This window comes from Bombus flavifrons, chromosome 9, assembly GCF_040668555.2.
Source record: "Bombus flavifrons isolate JBK064 chromosome 9, iyBomFlav1_principal, whole genome shotgun sequence".
Lineage (NCBI taxonomy): Eukaryota > Metazoa > Arthropoda > Insecta > Hymenoptera > Apidae > Bombus > Bombus flavifrons.
This window is the reverse complement of record NC_138450.1, coordinates 12,865,131-12,884,987: the sequence shown is the minus strand read 5'-3', so window position 1 is coordinate 12,884,987 and position 19,857 is coordinate 12,865,131. Positions and strand designations below refer to the sequence as shown.

Below are 19,857 nucleotides of genomic sequence, written 5' to 3'. Positions count from 1 at the left end.
TCTTAATCAATCGCAATATACCATCTCATACATGTAATACGAACTCGTTTCATTCTACAGAACGACGTGTCATAGATTGCAAAATTACTCGATCTTACATATAATCGTATGACATACAATAATTATCCATAATTATTGATAGACGCGATTAAACTGTAGACCAACTAAAGCTTTCCTCGTATTCGATTCATCAATCGCTATAATCGGAACATTTTTTATTTCACGCATAACATTCTAATATCATTTTTTGTTATATATTTCCAGTTGTACATGTACCAACTGTTCCGCTCTCTGGCATACATCCACTCGCTGGGGATCTGTCACAGGGACATCAAGCCACAGAATCTACTCCTGGACCCAGAATCCGGTGTCTTGAAGCTCTGTGATTTTGGCTCTGCTAAACATCTGGTCAAAGGAGAGCCTAATGTGTCTTACATCTGTAGTCGTTATTATCGCGCACCCGAATTAATCTTTGGTGCTATCGATTATACCACGAAGATTGGTACGATTACTTATGTATTATTTCTATTGTTAACATCGTTCAATTCTAGTTAATTCGTTGAATGGTGTACTGTAGACTGTTTCATGTCCCTAGCAGAATACCAGTTTGGTTAATTGTAAATAAAAGGTTCTTCAACCTTTTTTGAACGTTCGAATTTTATCAGCTTAAACTACGTACTTGAAGGTATTTTAGTAAGTTTTTATAAAATCTCTTACTTGTTCGATACGTACGAAAATCAGTCGAAATTTGAGAAATATTGGAGCGTGTAAAAACGTAGGCTATACACGATATGTACAAGCGCGCAAAATATCCAAAGTAAAGCAGATTGCTATAATAGAATTCTGGATATTTGAAAGTTTGAAAGTCACAATGTGGAACGTCAAAACTATCCGACAGCCGCAGCGTGAAACGTTAAAGGCAGTGCGTATCGTAACAGAAAATCAAGAAGACGACTTTACCTATATCCGGGATATTGATTAAATAGAAAGGACAGCAGCCAGTCGTTTCCGTAGCCTCGACTCGTACAGATCTAAATACATCGTATGTGTAGAATTGTATAGAATGTATATAGAATGAACGTAGCATGGACAAAGAATCATGCAAGAGGAACAGAATCGACCCCGTAACAGTATTTGCGGTTCTATTTAAGTTGCGTTTTTTTAGTCATGCTTATGAAAGTATAAATTTGCATAAACATCCGCAGTCTATTTATTACGTTAAAGATTGAAAGATTGGCTGGCAATGCGTCAAGGCACTTTACTTATATGAATATGATAAACTAGAAAGAAATATGGCACACGAAATATATATAAAATAAATATAAAATATAAAATACAAGAAAAAGGAGGGACAGAAAATAGAAAGATTTATTCTTTTCTTTCGTTTATATGTCTAATTAAAAAGTTTTATCGTGTTTACAGATGTGTGGAGCGCAGGTTGTGTGGTAGCAGAATTGTTGCTCGGCCAACCGATATTTCCCGGTGATAGTGGCGTGGATCAACTGGTCGAGATCATCAAGGTGCTCGGCACACCTACACGCGACCAGATACGTGAGATGAATCCCAACTATACCGAGTTCAAATTTCCACAGATTAAGGCGCACCCGTGGCAAAAGGTAGCCTATCATCTGATCTACTCGTTGTATTATGCGCTCTTTGTGCGCTATACGTTAGACTGTCGAGACGGTTTTTCGTGTAGCTCGTCTAATTTCGTAACTGCGTACTGCGTACATGTTTGGCGGTTTCGTGACTAACGGGGGAAACAGATGATCTGGTGTGCTCTGATTTCAATGATTTAGAGAATTTATAAGAATAGTAGGTCTACCGAGAAACAACATCGTTTGCATAGATATTCGGTAATTTGCCAAATGTTATTTTCGTTAGAAATTATATTTCGCAGAAGTAAAGATATTTCATTTAAAATTGAAATATTTAATGTCCATGCAAACGTAAAACTAGCGTAGAAAAAGAGAAAAACGTAATATTTAAATCAGTGCACACTCTTCACATGATCCCTTTGTAAGGGAAACATTATTGTGTTAATAAGGTTTCTTGTGACCACATTGTGCGAAAAAAATTGTAAAAAATAGCGATGGAATCGTTGAAGGGTAAGGTCTTGTTCCGCAGTCTTGTTCCTTCTAACTAACAAACCGGCTCTAATCACATTCATCAACACATGGTTACTCGTGGTTACAGTTTATGCTTCAACGAATGAGTGGACTAAAGTGTTCCACGGAGCACCAAAAGATTAGAGTAAGTGGTCCCCTGTTCAAAGAGCAATGTGTCTTTATCATTTACTGGCTGGCAAATATTCCTTTTTTTTCTCTCTAGCCCGTGATATTACTAACCAGTATAACCAACATTTTCAGCATCTGAAACGGTAAGAAATAAGCTGGATACGATGCTCAGTTACCGCTGTGTCGAACGGAGGACGACGAGCCTCGACGATTGAAAAAAACCATCTTCATTTCGATTCTTCGCATCACAAATCGCTCGACGTACATCTTTTCTCGAACTCATGTGTAATATCCATTTTTCTATCTCATAATCATCATCGTCGTCATCATCATCATCATCATCATCATCATCATCATCATCATCATCATCATCATCATCATCATCATCCACGTTACTAACTTTTTAAATAGAAACAGATCTGTTAAAAATCTCGGTGTATCACTTACTCTAATGTTCTGGTGGTGAACAAAAATATTTTTCACTGACTTGAAAATGGTATGCAATTATTCTTTTCTTTTTTTTCCTTTTCTTTTCATTTCATTTCTTTTCTTTTCTCTCTTGTACATTGTAAAGAGCGACAACAGACTGTCTGCGAAACCAACTTACTGTTTGTAAGATCTAAATTTATCATCTCTTTCATTTTCACGCACTGCTTTTGTGCCTGCCGAGTATTTTAATGATACGATTTTTATGGATCGTTAATTTCATGTATCGAACGATCTTCCTCTGTACGAATTATATTCTCCTGGAGTAAACACATTTTATTAGAGAACAGATAAAAAGCAGTGAACATCGAATGAATCCGACTTCGTCTCCCGAACGATCAGCTCCTCGGGTGGATAAACTTTTATACGAGAACAAATAGCAAAATCGAAGCGGTTCATCACTACTAATATCGATTGTAATACACCTAATATACACTGATCAGATACGAAACTTCAAACGAACTTGTAAGCGGAACGTATTGCTGCCGTTTTTTTTATTGCTTTGTGGTATAGGATTTCATTCAGTTTGTGTTGCTATGCGATTTCTTATGGTGGAGGTGACAAGTTTTTTTTAAGTCAAAGCTACTTCCTGATCATCCACTTTTTCGCTATAAAAATATACATTTGCATGAACATGCACAATCTAATAGTGAGTATATTGAGACTACGTAACCTTGAACAGACGAACAAAATTTCTTGCCTCTACTGTAAAATCCTCGCTACAAAAAAAAGTGGGCAAATCCCGAGGAATAATTTTTTCTTTCTTAACGAACCTTCGTCCAGTAACAGAAATTAATATCGAGAAACAAGATCATCTTGAGATTTCTCCTTGTTAGCCACAGATTAACCACGAAAATTTTACCAGTACAGATTGAAACTAATGACGACGATGATTACAGGTGTTCAGGGCACGCACACCCCCGGAAGCGATGGAGTTGGTCGCTGGACTTTTGGAGTACACGCCATCCGGCCGGATCACACCGTTGGAAGCGTGCGCTCATCCGTTTTTCGACGAACTTCGGGAGCAGGGGACGCGATTACCAAATGGGCGAGAGCTTCCCCCTTTGTTTAACTTTACAGAGTACGAGCTACGAATTCAACCGTCGCTAAACTCGATCCTAAAACCGAAGTACATGCAGACTTCGGAAAATCCTGGAGGCCAGTCGGAACCGGTCGCGGGGAGTAGCGGTAACTCTAGTGATAATAACGTGAACACCAACACGCTGTCCTCTTCAAAGAACACAGACCCCGGCCAGTCGAACATGGCTTAAGCTGCTTTCTATTTTTAACGTTTAATTAAACAACAAACGATAGAAAACACGGCGAGAGAGTGAGAAAGAGAGAGGGAGAGGGAGAAAGGGAAAGAGAGGATGAGAGAAGGAGAAAAAGAGAGATATAACGATAGAAAGAGAGGGAGTGAGAGTGAAAATGAAAAGAAAAGCCAAGAATTCGCGTGTTAGAAACTAGCCTTAAAAGAAACGAAAAAAGAAAAAAATTCAAGTACGGTATAGCAAGGACGAAAAAAAAAAAAAAAAAAAGAACAGAAGGAAGATTGATATTCTTCTGAGGAGGATGTCCATAGACGATATAACATACACATAACACAAAGAATCCCCAATTGTAAATTTTTTTGAACTCTATGCAAATGGCGATACCAGTGTGGTATTTTAAGCTTTGTTCGCTTGAAACACGAACGACGAAATATTATAGGATTATTGAATAAAGAAGATGAATAGTTCCCCTCTTTATAACGATTTCGCCTGAGGACACCTCGAATTCTGAGTGGCGTGTGCGAACGCTTGATTGCCACCTTATTGCCAAAAACAGCATAACAAACAATTCAATTCAATGTATATATATGTTATAGGAACTGGCTCGTAACCTCTTTTAATTGATAATTGCTATAAACAAAGAAAGAAAGAAACAAAACAACAAAAAAAAAGAAAGATAATAACGAACGCGAACTTTTTCTAGTTGAAGAAAAACCAAACGATGTGTAATCTATGATACACTATGTCTAGTAGCGCGTTACGTTGCTTGCCTCGTCGTCATTTCATAATTCGACACACACAACACACACACACACAAACAAACAAACAAACAGGTACACGATCATCGCGATTATTAAAGAGATACAAGAGCCACCTGCCTTTTGACACGGGCTTCGACAAATTTTAGTGTTTCAAGGAGAAAGAGATCGCTAGATTCTCAGCTTTCGCGAAGAACAGTATGGATAGGAACCGAGACTCGGACGTTTCCTCTTGAATACGTAACAACGAACTGGAAAAAGGGAAATGACGATTACAATACTTATCATTATATTGTATTAAAAAACACGCATGTTACACAGATAATATTCTTATTGTGTTCAAGATTCAAGCGCCGATCGATGCTGTCGCAACTGATAGGGAAATTTTCACGCGGAGAATGTCACGATTGAACACCAAACACACACACATAAACACACACGTTAGTAATTTGCGTGCACAATCTCTATTTATCGTAAGACGAATTTCCGCGACGTGAGACATGCTGCGTATACCAGCACAATTAGCAGAGAAAAAAGGAGAAAAATATGTCGGAATACGATCCTCTATTCAATGAATAAATCAATTCGATTTAATCGTCGCGCGATTATCATTACATATTTCTGTCGTTGATCTTACCGAACCCTCGGCTTCACCGAGCGATATTTTTCACCACACGCGACAAAGCTCTGCGCATCAGAGAGCGATTTTCTTTTTAAATGACCACAAGTTGTTTTTCCTTATGCCTGAAGTGCTTTAGTTTTTCGACAAATTTCGAATGTCCTCTTCTTTTTTCTGTATCAGCGTGTGAACGACAGACGATAAAAAAGTAAGAACAAGATTTGTAAGCAAATTATGAAGTTATCCTTTCGTGCGCATCACTATGCATACTTTATATGCCCGCGAGAGAGAAAGCGCAGTCGTACGAGGCCTCTGAACTTCTTCGATCGAGATTGTTGAACCTTTTTTAATATCTAGATCGCTGTCTCGTCTGTGGTAGTCTTGGAGAATTGTAAGATGAAAGAAGAGGTGTACGAAGGAAATTTGTGCATTTTGCGTGATGAATTTCAATTCTGCGGAACGGTAACAAAACGAAAGAAAAGGACCCCTGAACCCTTCCGGGCATGTCGCGCGTGACCTAGCCGCCATTTTGCACGTTTCTACATATCATATCGCGCCGCAAGAAATCACTAAAGAGAGGCTGCCGATGAAAGTCCATACCGAACGATCATTTAGTTCCTTTCTTTTTTCTTTTTTTTCCTTTTAAAGAGAGGGAAAAGACGAACGTTGATTAAAAGAACAGGGAAAACGAAAAAGAAAGAAAGAAAATAGAATGGTAGGAGAGTGAGAACGTGGGTGGAAGTATGAGTGGGAGAGTGAAAAGGACAGCAAACGAGTGAGAATGGGAGAGAAAGAGAAATGCTAAGACATTTGTTTCAGAGTTTTAATGAACGTTGATATGATGTAGATTACGTTTTTAAACAATTAACATGGACAGTTTCCTTCATTACTAGCTGAACAGTTAGGTGAATTTATCGATTTCGTTTTTCCTCTAGTCTAAACGAAAACGAAGGGAAATACATGAGATTTTTGATACACGATCATGAAAATTACGAAGACGAGTCTTTGCGTTCTGACGATTGAAGGATAATTTGTCGTTTTTGCGTTGAAAAAGAAAAAACAGGATGTTCAGATATGTGTCGATTGTGGCACTTTTAATAATGGTGGTATCTTTCCAGCACTTACTCGCACATAAATCCATACGTATTAAGTATATGCTAACATAATGGTCGCCTCTTCATTTTTTTGTTTAAAATTATACAATGTATTATTTAAATAATTATATAATGACTCGTTTCTTTCAAAATTTATGAACTGCGACCTTTGATCACCAAAAATTCCAAGCGTACGTTGGAGATTCCATAGGCGCCATTAGTTTTGCGTTTGCTTAATAATTGAGCCATCATTTTTCCGCCGTGAGACAACGGATCCCTTGAAAGAAACATTAGGCAAGCTATATAGCTGTCGAGGACACTTGAGAGGAGCTCGAACAGATTACATAAGCATGCGATATAGTTTTCATATATGATTGAAAAGAAGAAATATGTAATTATTGTAGATTTAAATTATTTATATGTTCAGGCAGCAGCTGGCTTGATGTATCTTCGTTCTCCTTGTCAACCGACATCTTGAAAAAAAGGAGACGTGATATCCGTGCGTAAAAACAAGAGGAAGAATTATCGACCGAACAGGTTCAAACGGAGATTATTAATTTTGATCTTCCCGACTGATGAGAAACCGAAAAATGGTCATGAATCTAACTGTGAAAAGTAGAACGAAATAAAATAGATAAAGAGGAAACAAAAGTAAAAAAGACGAATGTGAAAAATTCATGGACAACCTGAAGTATAAATTGTTGGTTAATTGTCGTGGTTATTCGATTAATAAAGAAATTCATCGATTTAGTTCTAATCCAGTCTTTCTCGTGTTCTGCGATTTTGCGTGCTTTGAACATTATTTTGTCACCAGTTAGAGAAGGCAGAAAGTTAATTCATAGTCTGAGAAGAAGGAAGATACGATTATCATGATATGAGAATCGTATATGATTAAAGGGATGAAATCCACGATAAATTAGGTGAATTAAATTGTATTCCGTGCAATTACTAGTGGATGGACACCGACATTTCCTTATTTTGCCTCGTTTTTTTTTTTTTTTTTTTTTTTTTTGCTTCTTTCGAGAGACTCTAGCGTTATTCGATTACAAACATACACGCAAACATACATTACACAAACATTTGCAAAATGTAGGGAAATCATCAGGTGAGGGAAGAGCCCATGTAAAATACTGAAAGTCTATATATATAAATACTTACATATATGTGTGTGTATATAATATACATATACATACGTATAGGTATATACATATAATACGTGCATACGATTCAATTACGTATATGTGTGTACATCTATATAAATATGTAGATTAATTTTTAACGATAGCAGTTAACGATATTGCTGCATTGTTGTAAAGAGAGAAAGAGGAGCTGAATGGAAGATGCGCGTGAGAGTGTGAAAGAGATGGGAGCAAATGAAAGTGACATGGAGGGAAACGCGATTTAGACGGAGAGAAAGGGAAAAAAAATGATTAATTGACTCTTCGAGAACAACTATATTCGTCGTTTGCCTGACATTTTCATCACCGTTACCACTACAGAGACCACCAGTTTTTTGTTCTTTTCTTTGTCTTCTTATTACTATCATCATGTCGCACCGTTTCGAATCACCTAGTAAATAAATTGTAATAATTGTGTAAAGAAAACAAATTAATAAAGTAATTTAATATGTATATATATGCATATATGTATGCGTGTGTGGTGTGCATATGTATATACGTGAGAAAAAGGGAGCGAGAGAGAAAGAGAAAAAAAGAAGTTAACTCGCAAGAGGTATACGTATATTTAATCGCTGCTGTACCGATCGAGCGAGATTTAGCGATGGCTTTCTGTCGTTAATTAAAGCCACGAATCAAATATTTTGCGTTCGATTCGATGCTTTGGACGAATCACAAATATCATAAATATCCTTATCAAGTGTCTCTGTGGAACAGAAATGATTATTTGATCATGTATGAAGAATTAGAAACCTCCTTTGAGAACCACTGAGCTTCGAACATGGAATTAGAGATTATCGTCATGGGCTATCCCTGATGCTCCAGTAGCTACTTCTATTTGCAAAAAAGCTACTATCTTTCCGCTGATTCCACGGAAATTCCAAGATGGACCATTAATCGTTCGTACTATTCACGAGAAACAAAAAAAAATTAAGTCGAGAATTCTATTCGAATTGCACGTTTTGAACGATCGTGGCTAAAGTAGTGTAGTTAAGCACTGTATATGTCCGATATTGTACGCTTGATGAACAGCAAACGCTTGAATTGCGATGAATTGTAGTTTATTGTTACGATTAGACTGCGGATTTTTATGCATTCCTACAGAGTTTTAAAGATACAAAGAGATGCACAGAATGCATATAATGTACCGAAATATATAAAGCATTCAAAGTAGTAAACTCGTTGTAATTTTTAATGGGTAAAACGAATCTCTATTTAAGTTTTATTCTTTTATTTGTGTCCACGAAAAAAAAAAAAAAAAAAAAAACAAGCTTGCATAAAAGTTGCAGTCTAGTTACGATCATTTCCGATTTCGTACCGTTTCGTTTTAGTTCTTCGTATCGTACGAACTATGACGGTGGTGAGTAATCGATTTAAAAGCAAAACGAGGGAAAGAAACTGTATCTGTAAATTCATTTCACTGCGGAGTGTATATATATATATATATATATACATATATATATGTGTGTATATATATGTATATATGTATGTATATATATTACGATATTTTTAAGAACAAGTATGTTTTTAAATTATAATAGTGATTAATTTAATACGAAATTCGTCAATAAATAAACGAATTATATTTGCTTCCGTTTTCGATTGGTTCGAGTGGATGGTAAACAAAAAAAAAAAAAAAGAAAAAAAAACTGTATTCTTTTTTTACGAGTAATTTCGTTTCTACACGAATGTAAAGTTTGAACGAACGACGCAATAAAAATTTCGTATTAAACTTCACGTGTTATAGGCTCAATGTTATCAGTACTCTTTGTAATCCTGGGAAACTAATCTCATTTTCTAACGTGTCTCTTACGTTTATCGTGTAACATCTTCTTTTGTTACAAATAATTACAAGTCGAATTAAAAATGGCAAACAGCTGTACGATATAATTTCCGATTATTAACAATTTCATTGATAAACGTGGCACCATCTTTCGAACATTTCATCGAATCTATTTACGAGTATTTTTTATTAGTAAGCATTTTTTCGCATGATTTCCGATACATGCGACTAATTTAAGAGGCTGATCAACTAATTTACACGATTCCAAAATCCAAATTCCAATATTTGGTCGGTTCTGTAATATTTTTGAAGGAACGACTAAGTTGTACCTATCACGCTCTAACAGGAAAATAGTCTATCGCAAGACCCGAGCTTGTACTTCATTCTAAACGACAACTGTTTTAGACGTTCCACTTTCTCTGGTCCATCTTCGAAACGTACTAGTAGATTCCCGATTCGTACTAGTAGAACTAAAATAGTTAAGACTTTAATCAGCACGCATCCCTTTTCCGATCTCGATCACGAACAGTCGTGCATGTACATAAGGATGAAATTGAGTCCCTATTTTACGTCGTTTAACTCTCAATTGGTACGATTGGGATATAGGTGACCAATAATAGCTTGGATAGAGTGACTTGATTATAAAGCACTTTATCTTAATTTCTATTCTATGTTTTGCAATGACATTTATTGCGTAAAATACGAAATATAAATGAACTTAGACGCTTTGGTTAACAAACGAATTTTATACTGTGGTAAAGATATCGATGAATGTTCCGGAATTTTTTCGGATTTGTTCATGGTTCGGTATTACGAAACAATTAGGTTTGAACACAATAAATTAAAATTTAATTTCACCAAGGAAAAGTGACCTAACTGAAAAATCCAAACTATTATCGGGCTCATTCAAGACTCAACAGTATCGATCGAGAGTTAGCATAACGCTTTTTTTAACGACAATCGAGAGGAAAAGGTGAACTGACGAAGCCGAGTCTTCGAGACTTTTTAGTGGAAAATTTTAAAGACGGACCTTACGACACACACACGATCGAATTTTTATAAGCTTTTTACTTTTGCACCACACTGGCGATTCTGTCCGTACCACTTCCACGCGTTTTACCTCCATTAAAGGTAAGAAGCGACGAATCGAGAAGGAAAAAGTCGAGGAGAGCAAAAACCATCGCAGTCGATCGATATTTAAAGACACTGCTACTATTTTCGCAGTTAGGGACAGCGATTCCGAGAGATAGGGAGATATTTTTCGCGAATAGAAAAAAGAAAGAAGCAGTGGCAGTATAAGTAGTAATGTAACGATAATATCTCTCATTTCTACGATGTATGTATAGTCAAGGATATAGTCAAAACACGTACGTGTTCTCGCACGATTCTTATCCCTCTGAGATCGCCCTTTGTACAAACCTTTGTTTCTCCCGTGTATCCATACGCTTGAAGTACTCGCTTGTAGGAATGTAACCATAGGACATCCTCTTCAGAAGTATATGTACTATAAATATGTATAATCTATATACCTTACTGACCTGCCCAGGAAAGAATCGACCATTAGTTTCTCACCTTCCACGGAGAAAAACGTTCCTTGGCGTGGATCGTCCGCGTTATTCTTGTAAAATTTGTCTTTCCCTTTACTTCCTTTTCCCATCGTATCGAACGATAGCCGAATTCCACGATACTCGGGAAAAGGCCGTTATTCGATTTTCCGAATGAGATCGGGTAACTATTCTCGCGTGGTATTCACGCCAGAATCGAGTTCCATGCGGAAGACTCGTAGGCGATCGTCCTACGCGATTCTCTTCCCCGACTGTATCGCTCTCTATCAAGACTTCCTGTACTTGATTCGATCACGTGGCGAAATTTTAGCGAAAGAATACGACGAACAGGTGTATAGAAAGTAGAGACTGTGCGTTAAGACGAGAACGAAACGCGAAGAAAACGACGAGAGTATGATGAGAACGGTGGGACGAGGAAGAGGAGGGACGGGTGCAAACGTACAGTCGGTCGTAGCGTGGAAAGATAATAGTCGTGCAATGACGTCGATCAGAGATCGTACAGTCGTCTGTGAAATGAGTGCTTAACCCATTCCGGTATGGCCATGTACTATAGTCGTACACTTAAGCCTGCGAGCCAAGTATAGTCGCGGATGTGCTTTTGACGAATGTTGACTGTAATCAAAGGTCTCGCGAGACTTCTCATTGACTACAGTTCGCTCTTCTAGGTCTATACGTCGGCTAAGATTACCTTCTATGCTGCCGTCGTTTATAGTCATCATGATGGTCGTTTGTTTCGGGTGACTATAACCTAATCGTATCAAGTACAGAACACGTACCGGCTACGGTGACTTGCACGTGCGACTCGAGCCCTTAAGTCGATTATAGTCGCTGATCTGTTATCGGCACGGTGAGTGCAACCGTTCACCCTTACGATTATAGTACGGAATTAAAGTCTTTCATCTAAGTTAACTCGTCGGCTATAGTCGACGGTCCCTGCGTACTTATATACTTTTTGACTGTAAGCCGATTATAGTCGGCCGCCATTATACGCTTACTTAAGCTGCAAGTTGAGTATAGTCAGCGGTGAAGCGCATATTTAGGACGTTGTTGACTATAGTCATACTCCCGTGCTTTGAATCTCGAGAATTGCGCGCGACGATTATAGTCAGCAAGCCGGTACGCTTTTATATTCGCTTGCCGACTATAGTCGGCCAACCATCGTGAGCACTAACCAATCATTCGTCGATACTATAATAGAACTATAACGACTCAGCGAGCTGTAGCAATCTCGTTTTTACTATACGTACTCTGTAAAGTAAGCAGCAAGAGAAAAAAAACGTCCATAACGCACTATTAATCATCGACAGCACCGTTCACACCAGCGATAAACCGTAAAACGCCATACCGAGAGGGTTACTCGTTACTCACGATTATAATAGGAAAAAATTGTGTTAATATATATATATATATATATATCATATATATATATATATAGATAATTTGTGAAATGGAGAAAGAAGAGAATCCGCGAATGTACGAAATGTGGTTAGCGTGAGCGATTCGAGGAAACGAGAAGAAAACGAAGCGGAAGAGAAAGGGAGTAGCGTAGTTATTAAAAAAATTAAGACAACTTGCCGATCCGTGAAAGATCATGGCGGGCGAGGAGAAGAGAAGAAAAATGAAAAAAAAAAAAAAGAAAAAAAGAACGAACGTGTGGCTGTGTGCGAGCAAAACGGAGTGCCTGATGCGTGTGAGCAAAAAGAATACTCGTTCGATGGAGAAATAGAGTGGGGGTTTTGAGGAGGGGAACGAAACCCAAGCATGTACATACATATACATGTATGTAATGTATAAAATAACAGAGCGCATATATATGAATATGCATATGTATGTATAGGTAATTAAACAGAACGCGGCGACGCTATATGCGATATTAAAGAACAAAAGGAAAAAATGATAAAAAAAACCTGACAGAAAGAAAATTGAAAAAAAAAAAAACACTAGCGAACTCTTATTACGATATTGCTATTATTCACGAAGAATTGTCACCGACTTAACTTCGAGTTATTAAAAAAGATGACGAAGAAAATGGAAAAAAAGATATGATAACGATGTTCTCTATGAATCTTGAACGACTCTATACCGACGAATCACGATGATTAAGTAACATCGTTCGCTTCGCTACCGTTCACTTGTCGGATGTTTTCAGTTTTACACGGTTCACACACGAGAATAGTCGATAATCGGTAATCGTAGAAATAAATCAGTGGATGTGTTTTAAGCGAGGATCGAACGCCTCCGTTCCTACGGAGACTCTATGATACTATGATTATTATTATTGTAGATTTTGTGGTTTATTTAACAATAAAACGATAACACGGTTAACAGACACTGCGGTTTCATTCGCGACGGTTCCGCACGATGGACGGTGGAGTAAGTATGAAGCGAATTAAGCTCGAATCGATCTCGATGAAATATTTATTTTACGAAATATTTGTTCACGCATATGACAAATTTGTATGCGTAAGCAGACTCATACATATAAGACTTTGCAAAAGCAATTCGTCATCTTTGAAAGACTTTTTATTCTTAGCGACAATGTTGTTTAGTTGATCCGAGTGATCGGTCGACGAACAAAAATTCGACCTTGAACTTCGACTTTCCTCTAACTTTTGATTTTAACGTAATTTTCAATTTCGAATTTGTCTGATCGAAACGCTTGATTTATTGCCCAACGTAATTCCTCGCGTATCTCTATGCTTAGCCTTCGACTCTTGAACCTGATACTCGTGTTTGGTCTGATTTGAGCACAGAGAAAGAATTCGTCGATGAATAGCGCGATAGTTCAGTCGTTAACGTAACAGCCTTCGGTAATATTAATACAAAATTCCAGTAATATCGATCAGCCCAGAAGAACCTTCCTTATCATCGCGCCGCTGACTACTTCGTCTCCGTCTCGTGATTCTATGCACTTCCTGCTACAAAGGTACTGTAGCAGAGGTAGACGATACTTGCCACAGAAATCGACGAACTTGACGTGTTCCACTCTGTTGTTGAAGAACACACCTGGAAAGGAATGATATTTTTATAGATGGAGACACTTGAAAAAGAACAATTCTTTGTATTATAAAAACCTTTGTTCGTTGGCATAAAAGATATAACTGACAAGCGTTTTGCAAAAAGAGTACATGAGAGGTCTTAATTATACATTGATATATAAGGTGTCCTAAATTATTTAATCTGATCCCTATGAATATTTCTGAAACTATTCATTAAAGCGGAAAATGTTACGAATAACAATTACATGGTTCGATGTTAGTAATTGTTTTGTAGGTAGAAACGTAAAAAACATATTAAGATCAATTTTTCTTTAATGGAATCATATATTTTGCAATAGATTGGTCGATCCATTTTGACATACCCTATAAAAAAATCATTAGTTTAGCAGATATTTTAACTTTTATTTTGTAAAATCTGTCGTATGAAACACAGTGATCCTGAAGGTAAAAGATCACGAGTCCTAATATTCATTGCTTTAGAACGATTAACCTTTGTCCCAACACAATCTTTTATATAGACAAAAGTAACTAAGATATTGACACGCTGCATAAATAAATTTAATCACCAGCGAACGTACCAAGATAAAAAACGCAACGACTGCGTTATCTGTATAATTGAAACAATTTTGAACGCAATAGTATGGATTACTAATGTTAAAAGCATTAACAGACTACAACGGGGCAAATGAAAATTGCTAACAAGCAACGGTTCACGATGTCTTATCGTCAGGCCGATGTACTTGTTTCATGAATTGCAAACGTGAAAACAATGTCGCGGGGAAAGGCGCGATAGAACGGTATATCTATGATACTGTAAGGGATTGTAATAGAAGGAAAATCGATGTCGATGGTGGTAGAGTCGATAGAACTTTGAACTTTAAATCAAGCTTAGTCACTGACCTTTACACTTCGAGTTGACGCAACGATGACCGCTGTTTAGATACTCCACCAGGTTTCTTGGTATACTCTCCCCGTCATATTGGATGTTGTTAGTCATGATAACTCTGGCAGCCAACTCCAGCAGAGACGGAGGATTGTGTGTCATGTCCGAGACGAATCTTACTACCAACGGATTGTCTCTCAAAGATAACTGGACAAACGAATAAACGAATAATTTAGCGAATAAAATTCATATAAACTAATGTTTAAGCGGTGGATATTAGGAAGCATCTTTGTTGATGTTTAACCCATCTTCTGCATTCAGTTTTTTTCGAAACCTGGTACATATATGACGGATTTAGAATATATATATAGTAAGAGTAAAAACTAGAACATAATTGTAGAAGAGCTAGATTGATTTATACTATGTAATCTTTTTAAGTAACTTTATATCACCTCAGTCAGACATTTTAACGTGATGATCTCGGTAGGCAGTGTCCTCAGTCTGTTTTTGTGAAGCAGCAGTGATTTCAAGTTCGTCAACTTTGCTATGGAACTAGGTAGGCTTTCCAGCATGTTGTCACACAATACCAACGCCTGGAGAGACATCAGTTCGCCTAAGGTAGACGGTACTTCTGTCAGTCTGTTGCCTCCCATCGATAACACTTGTAATCTTGAAACAAAATTATTAATCTTTTTATATAATTCCCATACTAACACAACTATTAATCGAGATAAGTATGTCTCTCATATTTCTGAGAAAGAGATTGCAAGATACCTAATTTTGTGATTTCTTAACATTGTCCATACCGTTTAATATCCTTTTGAGAGAATGGCCCTTCTTTTGGAAAGTCAGCTAACAGTAATCAAAAATTTGATCGATACATTCAATTTAGAGGTCAAATAAAGGAAAAAAATGACATTATTTTGAAAATATCACGAAAAGATTCGGGTGTGTCTAATTTTCCTATATTTTTACCATATTTTTGAAACCTGCCCAAAGTTGGAATACTTTCGTGAGACACTGTGCTTTAAAATCGAAATATTTAATTAGACGTACGTGGTGGCTGAAACATCAGAAATAAACGAACCCAAAAATACCTTTGCAGCTTCCAAACATCTTTACTGATCTCAGTGATTTGATTGCCACCCAAATACAGGTACTTAAGATCCGTCAAGTCAAAAACCTGCTCCGGAAAATCTGTTAACCTGTTGCCGCTGAGATTCAGTTCTCTGAGCCTCGACAGATTTTGAAAATTCTTCGGTAAGGAATCGTTCGTCAAGTTATTGTGCTTGGCTACCAAGCAGGTCAGAGGACAATCCTCGAAGAAGTCGGGCAACCGATGAAGGCCACAGTTTGATACGTCCAACGAGTTCAAGTTCGTGAATCTGACTATCGTCTGTGGAATACTGGTCAGCCGATTCTGATGAAGTAACAAGGTGTCCACATGTTCCGGATTCTTGGCATTGATGAAATGATCGTCTAGTAATTGAGGGTCGAGCATCAAATAGGACAGATCCAGTGTCTTGCTGCCGGAATCCGAGTCGCTCGAGTCCGACGTGTAGTTCTCCATAAACGAAGTTTCACGGGTTTCCGTTCAACTGTGTAGAAAACCTTGGGAAACAGAAGAGAAAGGATGAAACAATTTTTTAGAGAAAATTGTTCATTCACTCAAAAAAAAAAAAAAAAAGAAAAAAAAAGAATAATTGCAATATAATTGTAGCTGGATTAATTTCTTTATATCTCGAAGGTTGCTTATCATTGCTCTATTTGCTTCTATTCTTTTTTCCTTTTTGAGAAAAATATTAATTCTTTTACTTCTTGTATCGTCATCTTCAAACAACTTTCAAAGAAATAGATGAATTGCAGAATTTCTTCATCAAACAATCGCCGTTTTTTAATTTATCTTATTCACACAGATATAACGTGTTTATGATAATCACGACGACTCTTCCTATATATATACACGGATATATACATTATATATGCAAATCATTTTATACGCGAAATAAATCGCCTATCTTGCTGCGCTTGTTAATCTAAGCGCAACCACTCACGATAAAAATTGAGAAAACTCAAACACGCAAATATAAACAGTGTTTTATATTCCCTTGGTTACGTACTTCGAATCAATAGAAAACATTTAAATGATAAACCGCTAATTTATATCTCACTCTGACCACGAGTGGTTAACGGGTTTCCAATGGTAAACAGATATTTTTAGATGAGACATCGATGTTAATGTTTCGTTAACTACTTGATCGACCAATAGCGTTTCGCAATTTCGATGATGCATTACTTGAAGAACGGTGACGAGGAAAGCAAATGCATTTATCGGTAATTAGCTTGATTCTTTGAGAGATAAATGTCGTTTTCTTCGAGACGGTGACTCGTTATTTCTTTTACGAAAGTGTTAGAAATATTTCAGGAGCAAAGTTTCTAGAGCGACTTTGTAAAATACAATATACAGAATACGATACTACGTAAAATAAAAATATTTCGAAGCAAACGTTTTGTCTTCTGTATATAATGTACTTGCTTACCTTGAGCGATCAATAAATTTTCGTACTCGATTTTCTCGAAAACTGTTGCATGCAGAATCCGTATAATATCTCTTTCATCTTACTTTCAAAGTTATTTACTTTTCTTTCGACAAATCTCTGTACAGAATCTTTTTGTTTCGTTGTACTATTCGTCCTGACAAGTTTGAAATTAACGCTAACTCTATTACTTTACGACTAATACATAATCGAAGACGAACAGAAAGCATACCGAAGGGGGTCATATCGTGAACCGTGTGAATCTGTTTTTATCTGTTGCAACCTTCATGATTTCGAAGACCGTGACGAAAGGTCGTGAAACGTTGCGATATTTTGCTTTTATAATACAATGATGACAATTAAGAACAATAATTCCGTTAACTTCTGGCACGTCATCAGATGTTAGAAAATATAAAACATTAAGTAAAACTGTCTTAATAACGCACTTTTCTTATTTTCATCTTCGTTCGAAAATTTATTATTCGAAGAATCATAATTTATCATAAATGTTCCAGGCAAAGGCCATCGATTGTTTTGCGCGAAACGAACTATCTATCGTTACTACGTTACTACGATACGTTGTGAACTACTATCGTTAAAGTACCAATATAAGAAACGAATTGAGAATCAAAGCTCAGTGCCTTTGATTTTAAAAATTTCGCTCATTTGTTTGTAATATAAAACGCCAATGATACGACGATAGTAATTTCCTTATCAGATAATTTAAATTCAGATAATTTTAATCGAGAGCTCTTTCATACTTTTAAAAGAGAAAATAGATCTGTCAGCGATCTTCGTGTATAAACGAGTTCGTATCTCGGAGTATCTTGATCCTAAGGACTTCACGTGACTTCCGCCATTTTCGCGAAGCCATCACATAGTTGTAGGATTAAAATTAATTAACCGCGAAGTCAACTGGTTCGCGTAGCCGTGAATGTTTCGAGTATTCCGATCACACGAAATAACCCTGTCTCAATAATATTCTCTTACCTCGGTGCAATTTCGTCTTTCGTTGAACGTCAGAAAGTTTTCCCCCTTCTACGTTGTTGCAAGATTGTCTCGGTCGTTCACTGTTCCGAGTTCCGTGCCACGCTCGGCCGCGGTTTACAGAGAAACTGGGTTTACGATCGGTTTAAGATGTGTGAGCGCCAGGCACGAGACTAAACTATATCTGGTTTTATCAGTCCTCTTTATAAGTTGTTGCAGAAGCACTTGACATCACCGACCGCGTGTTGATTCGCATGGTAGATGTCGTGGTAACGACTGAACGATACATTTCAAGGAAATTTGAATTTTTTATTAACTATTAACTCATTAAGGACTAAGCAATGTTTATCATAATGTTATAAATATATAGTGGTGTAAGTTAGACCATTTTCGTTTTTCATAAAACGAGGGATTTTACGTTTATTATTATAAAGAAGTTATGACAAATTAATATATTTCAAATTATCCATTGTATTTTGTTTAATTGTGAAAATTAAAGAAAGAAAAAAAAAAAAAGAAAGTAAAATAAGAATTTAATTACATACAAGAAGAAAGGGATAATACTTTTAAGAGTTGAAATGCGTGATTGGAGATTCAGATTTCCAAAACATTATTGATATTGTAGTATTGCTTCTTTTCAAGAACATTTTTTTGCCAAAGAAACTCTTTATATCTATGTTTATTGTCAGAAGGTCGATCGATAGATTTGATTTATTTATTAAAAGTTATTCGGTATTGAAAAAATTATGTAAAGTGAAATATTTATAATGGAAAATTAATCAATCTTTTATCGTTAATTTTACACTTATTACATTTAAATTAAATTATTCTCAATTATACAATATTGGTAAGAATATGGTCATCGTATTACACATTCTAGAATGTTTGAAACAATGTTTCTAAACATATAGTAATTTTTATTTCTACATTATTTCAAAGGTTGAAGTAAAATTTGGAAAACGTAAATACAATTGTGCTGGAGGAACTGACGGCTATTGGGTATTAAACATGATTGACACGAAAGCAAAAAATTGGGTTTAAGGCAGGATTCCTTTAATTAAGAATCGGAAGGCAATAGCTTTAATTAATATTGCTATCGGCTTATTGCTGAAAGCTATATAAATATATGTATATGAGTACATATATTCAACAATACAAGAAATCGTATAGCATCAAGTTTATAAATAAGCGAGATTTTGATGTAAAGAATGGATAAATATAAGTTTAAGTTAAATTATGATTAGATTAGACCTAAATTATGCAAAAGATAGAAGCATATTGTCACCCTGTAAAAGACTAAATGCACAGGAGACGCCGGTATCATGATGATAACTTTGCCGACTGTTTGTGCGAATTTTTATGACGTTTCTGTCGCCAGATGGAATTGGTTCGATGGAGTCACTAATAACGACAATACGAAGACATTTTAATTTTATATAATGAATGTAAATAGTTCTACAAAC

The 19,857-nt window shown here is 36.5% G+C and overlaps 2 protein-coding genes across 8 annotated transcripts in view; one reads left to right on the top strand and one right to left on the bottom strand.

Moving 5' to 3' along the window:
* The window catches only part of LOC138183563 (protein kinase shaggy), a 58,789-nt gene extending 54,120 nt beyond the window's left edge, over positions 1 to 4,669 (top strand). For all 7 annotated transcript variants that reach the window (XM_069120666.1, XM_069120668.1, XM_069120667.1 and 4 more), the window contains 3 exons: positions 265 to 502; positions 1,423 to 1,616; positions 3,623 to 4,669. In XM_069120666.1, the coding sequence (XP_068976767.1) occupies positions 265 to 502; positions 1,423 to 1,616; positions 3,623 to 3,994 (804 nt within the window). In that variant the 3' untranslated portion in view covers positions 3,995 to 4,669. The remainder of the gene's footprint in view (positions 1 to 264; positions 503 to 1,422; positions 1,617 to 3,622) is intronic.
* An 8,714-nt stretch (positions 4,670 to 13,383) lies between these two features.
* On the bottom strand, positions 13,384 to 18,567 carry LOC138183564 (leucine-rich repeat-containing protein 58). Its single transcript, XM_069120671.1, has 5 exons — positions 18,398 to 18,567; positions 15,968 to 16,481; positions 15,323 to 15,539; positions 14,888 to 15,077; positions 13,384 to 13,994 (listed from the first exon to the last, which is right to left on the bottom strand). Exons 2-5 carry the CDS (start codon positions 16,438 to 16,440, stop codon positions 13,831 to 13,833), a joined length of 1,044 nt encoding a protein of 347 aa, XP_068976772.1. The 5' UTR covers positions 16,441 to 16,481; positions 18,398 to 18,567; the 3' UTR covers positions 13,384 to 13,830.
* Positions 18,568 to 19,857: the final 1,290 nt, after the last annotated feature.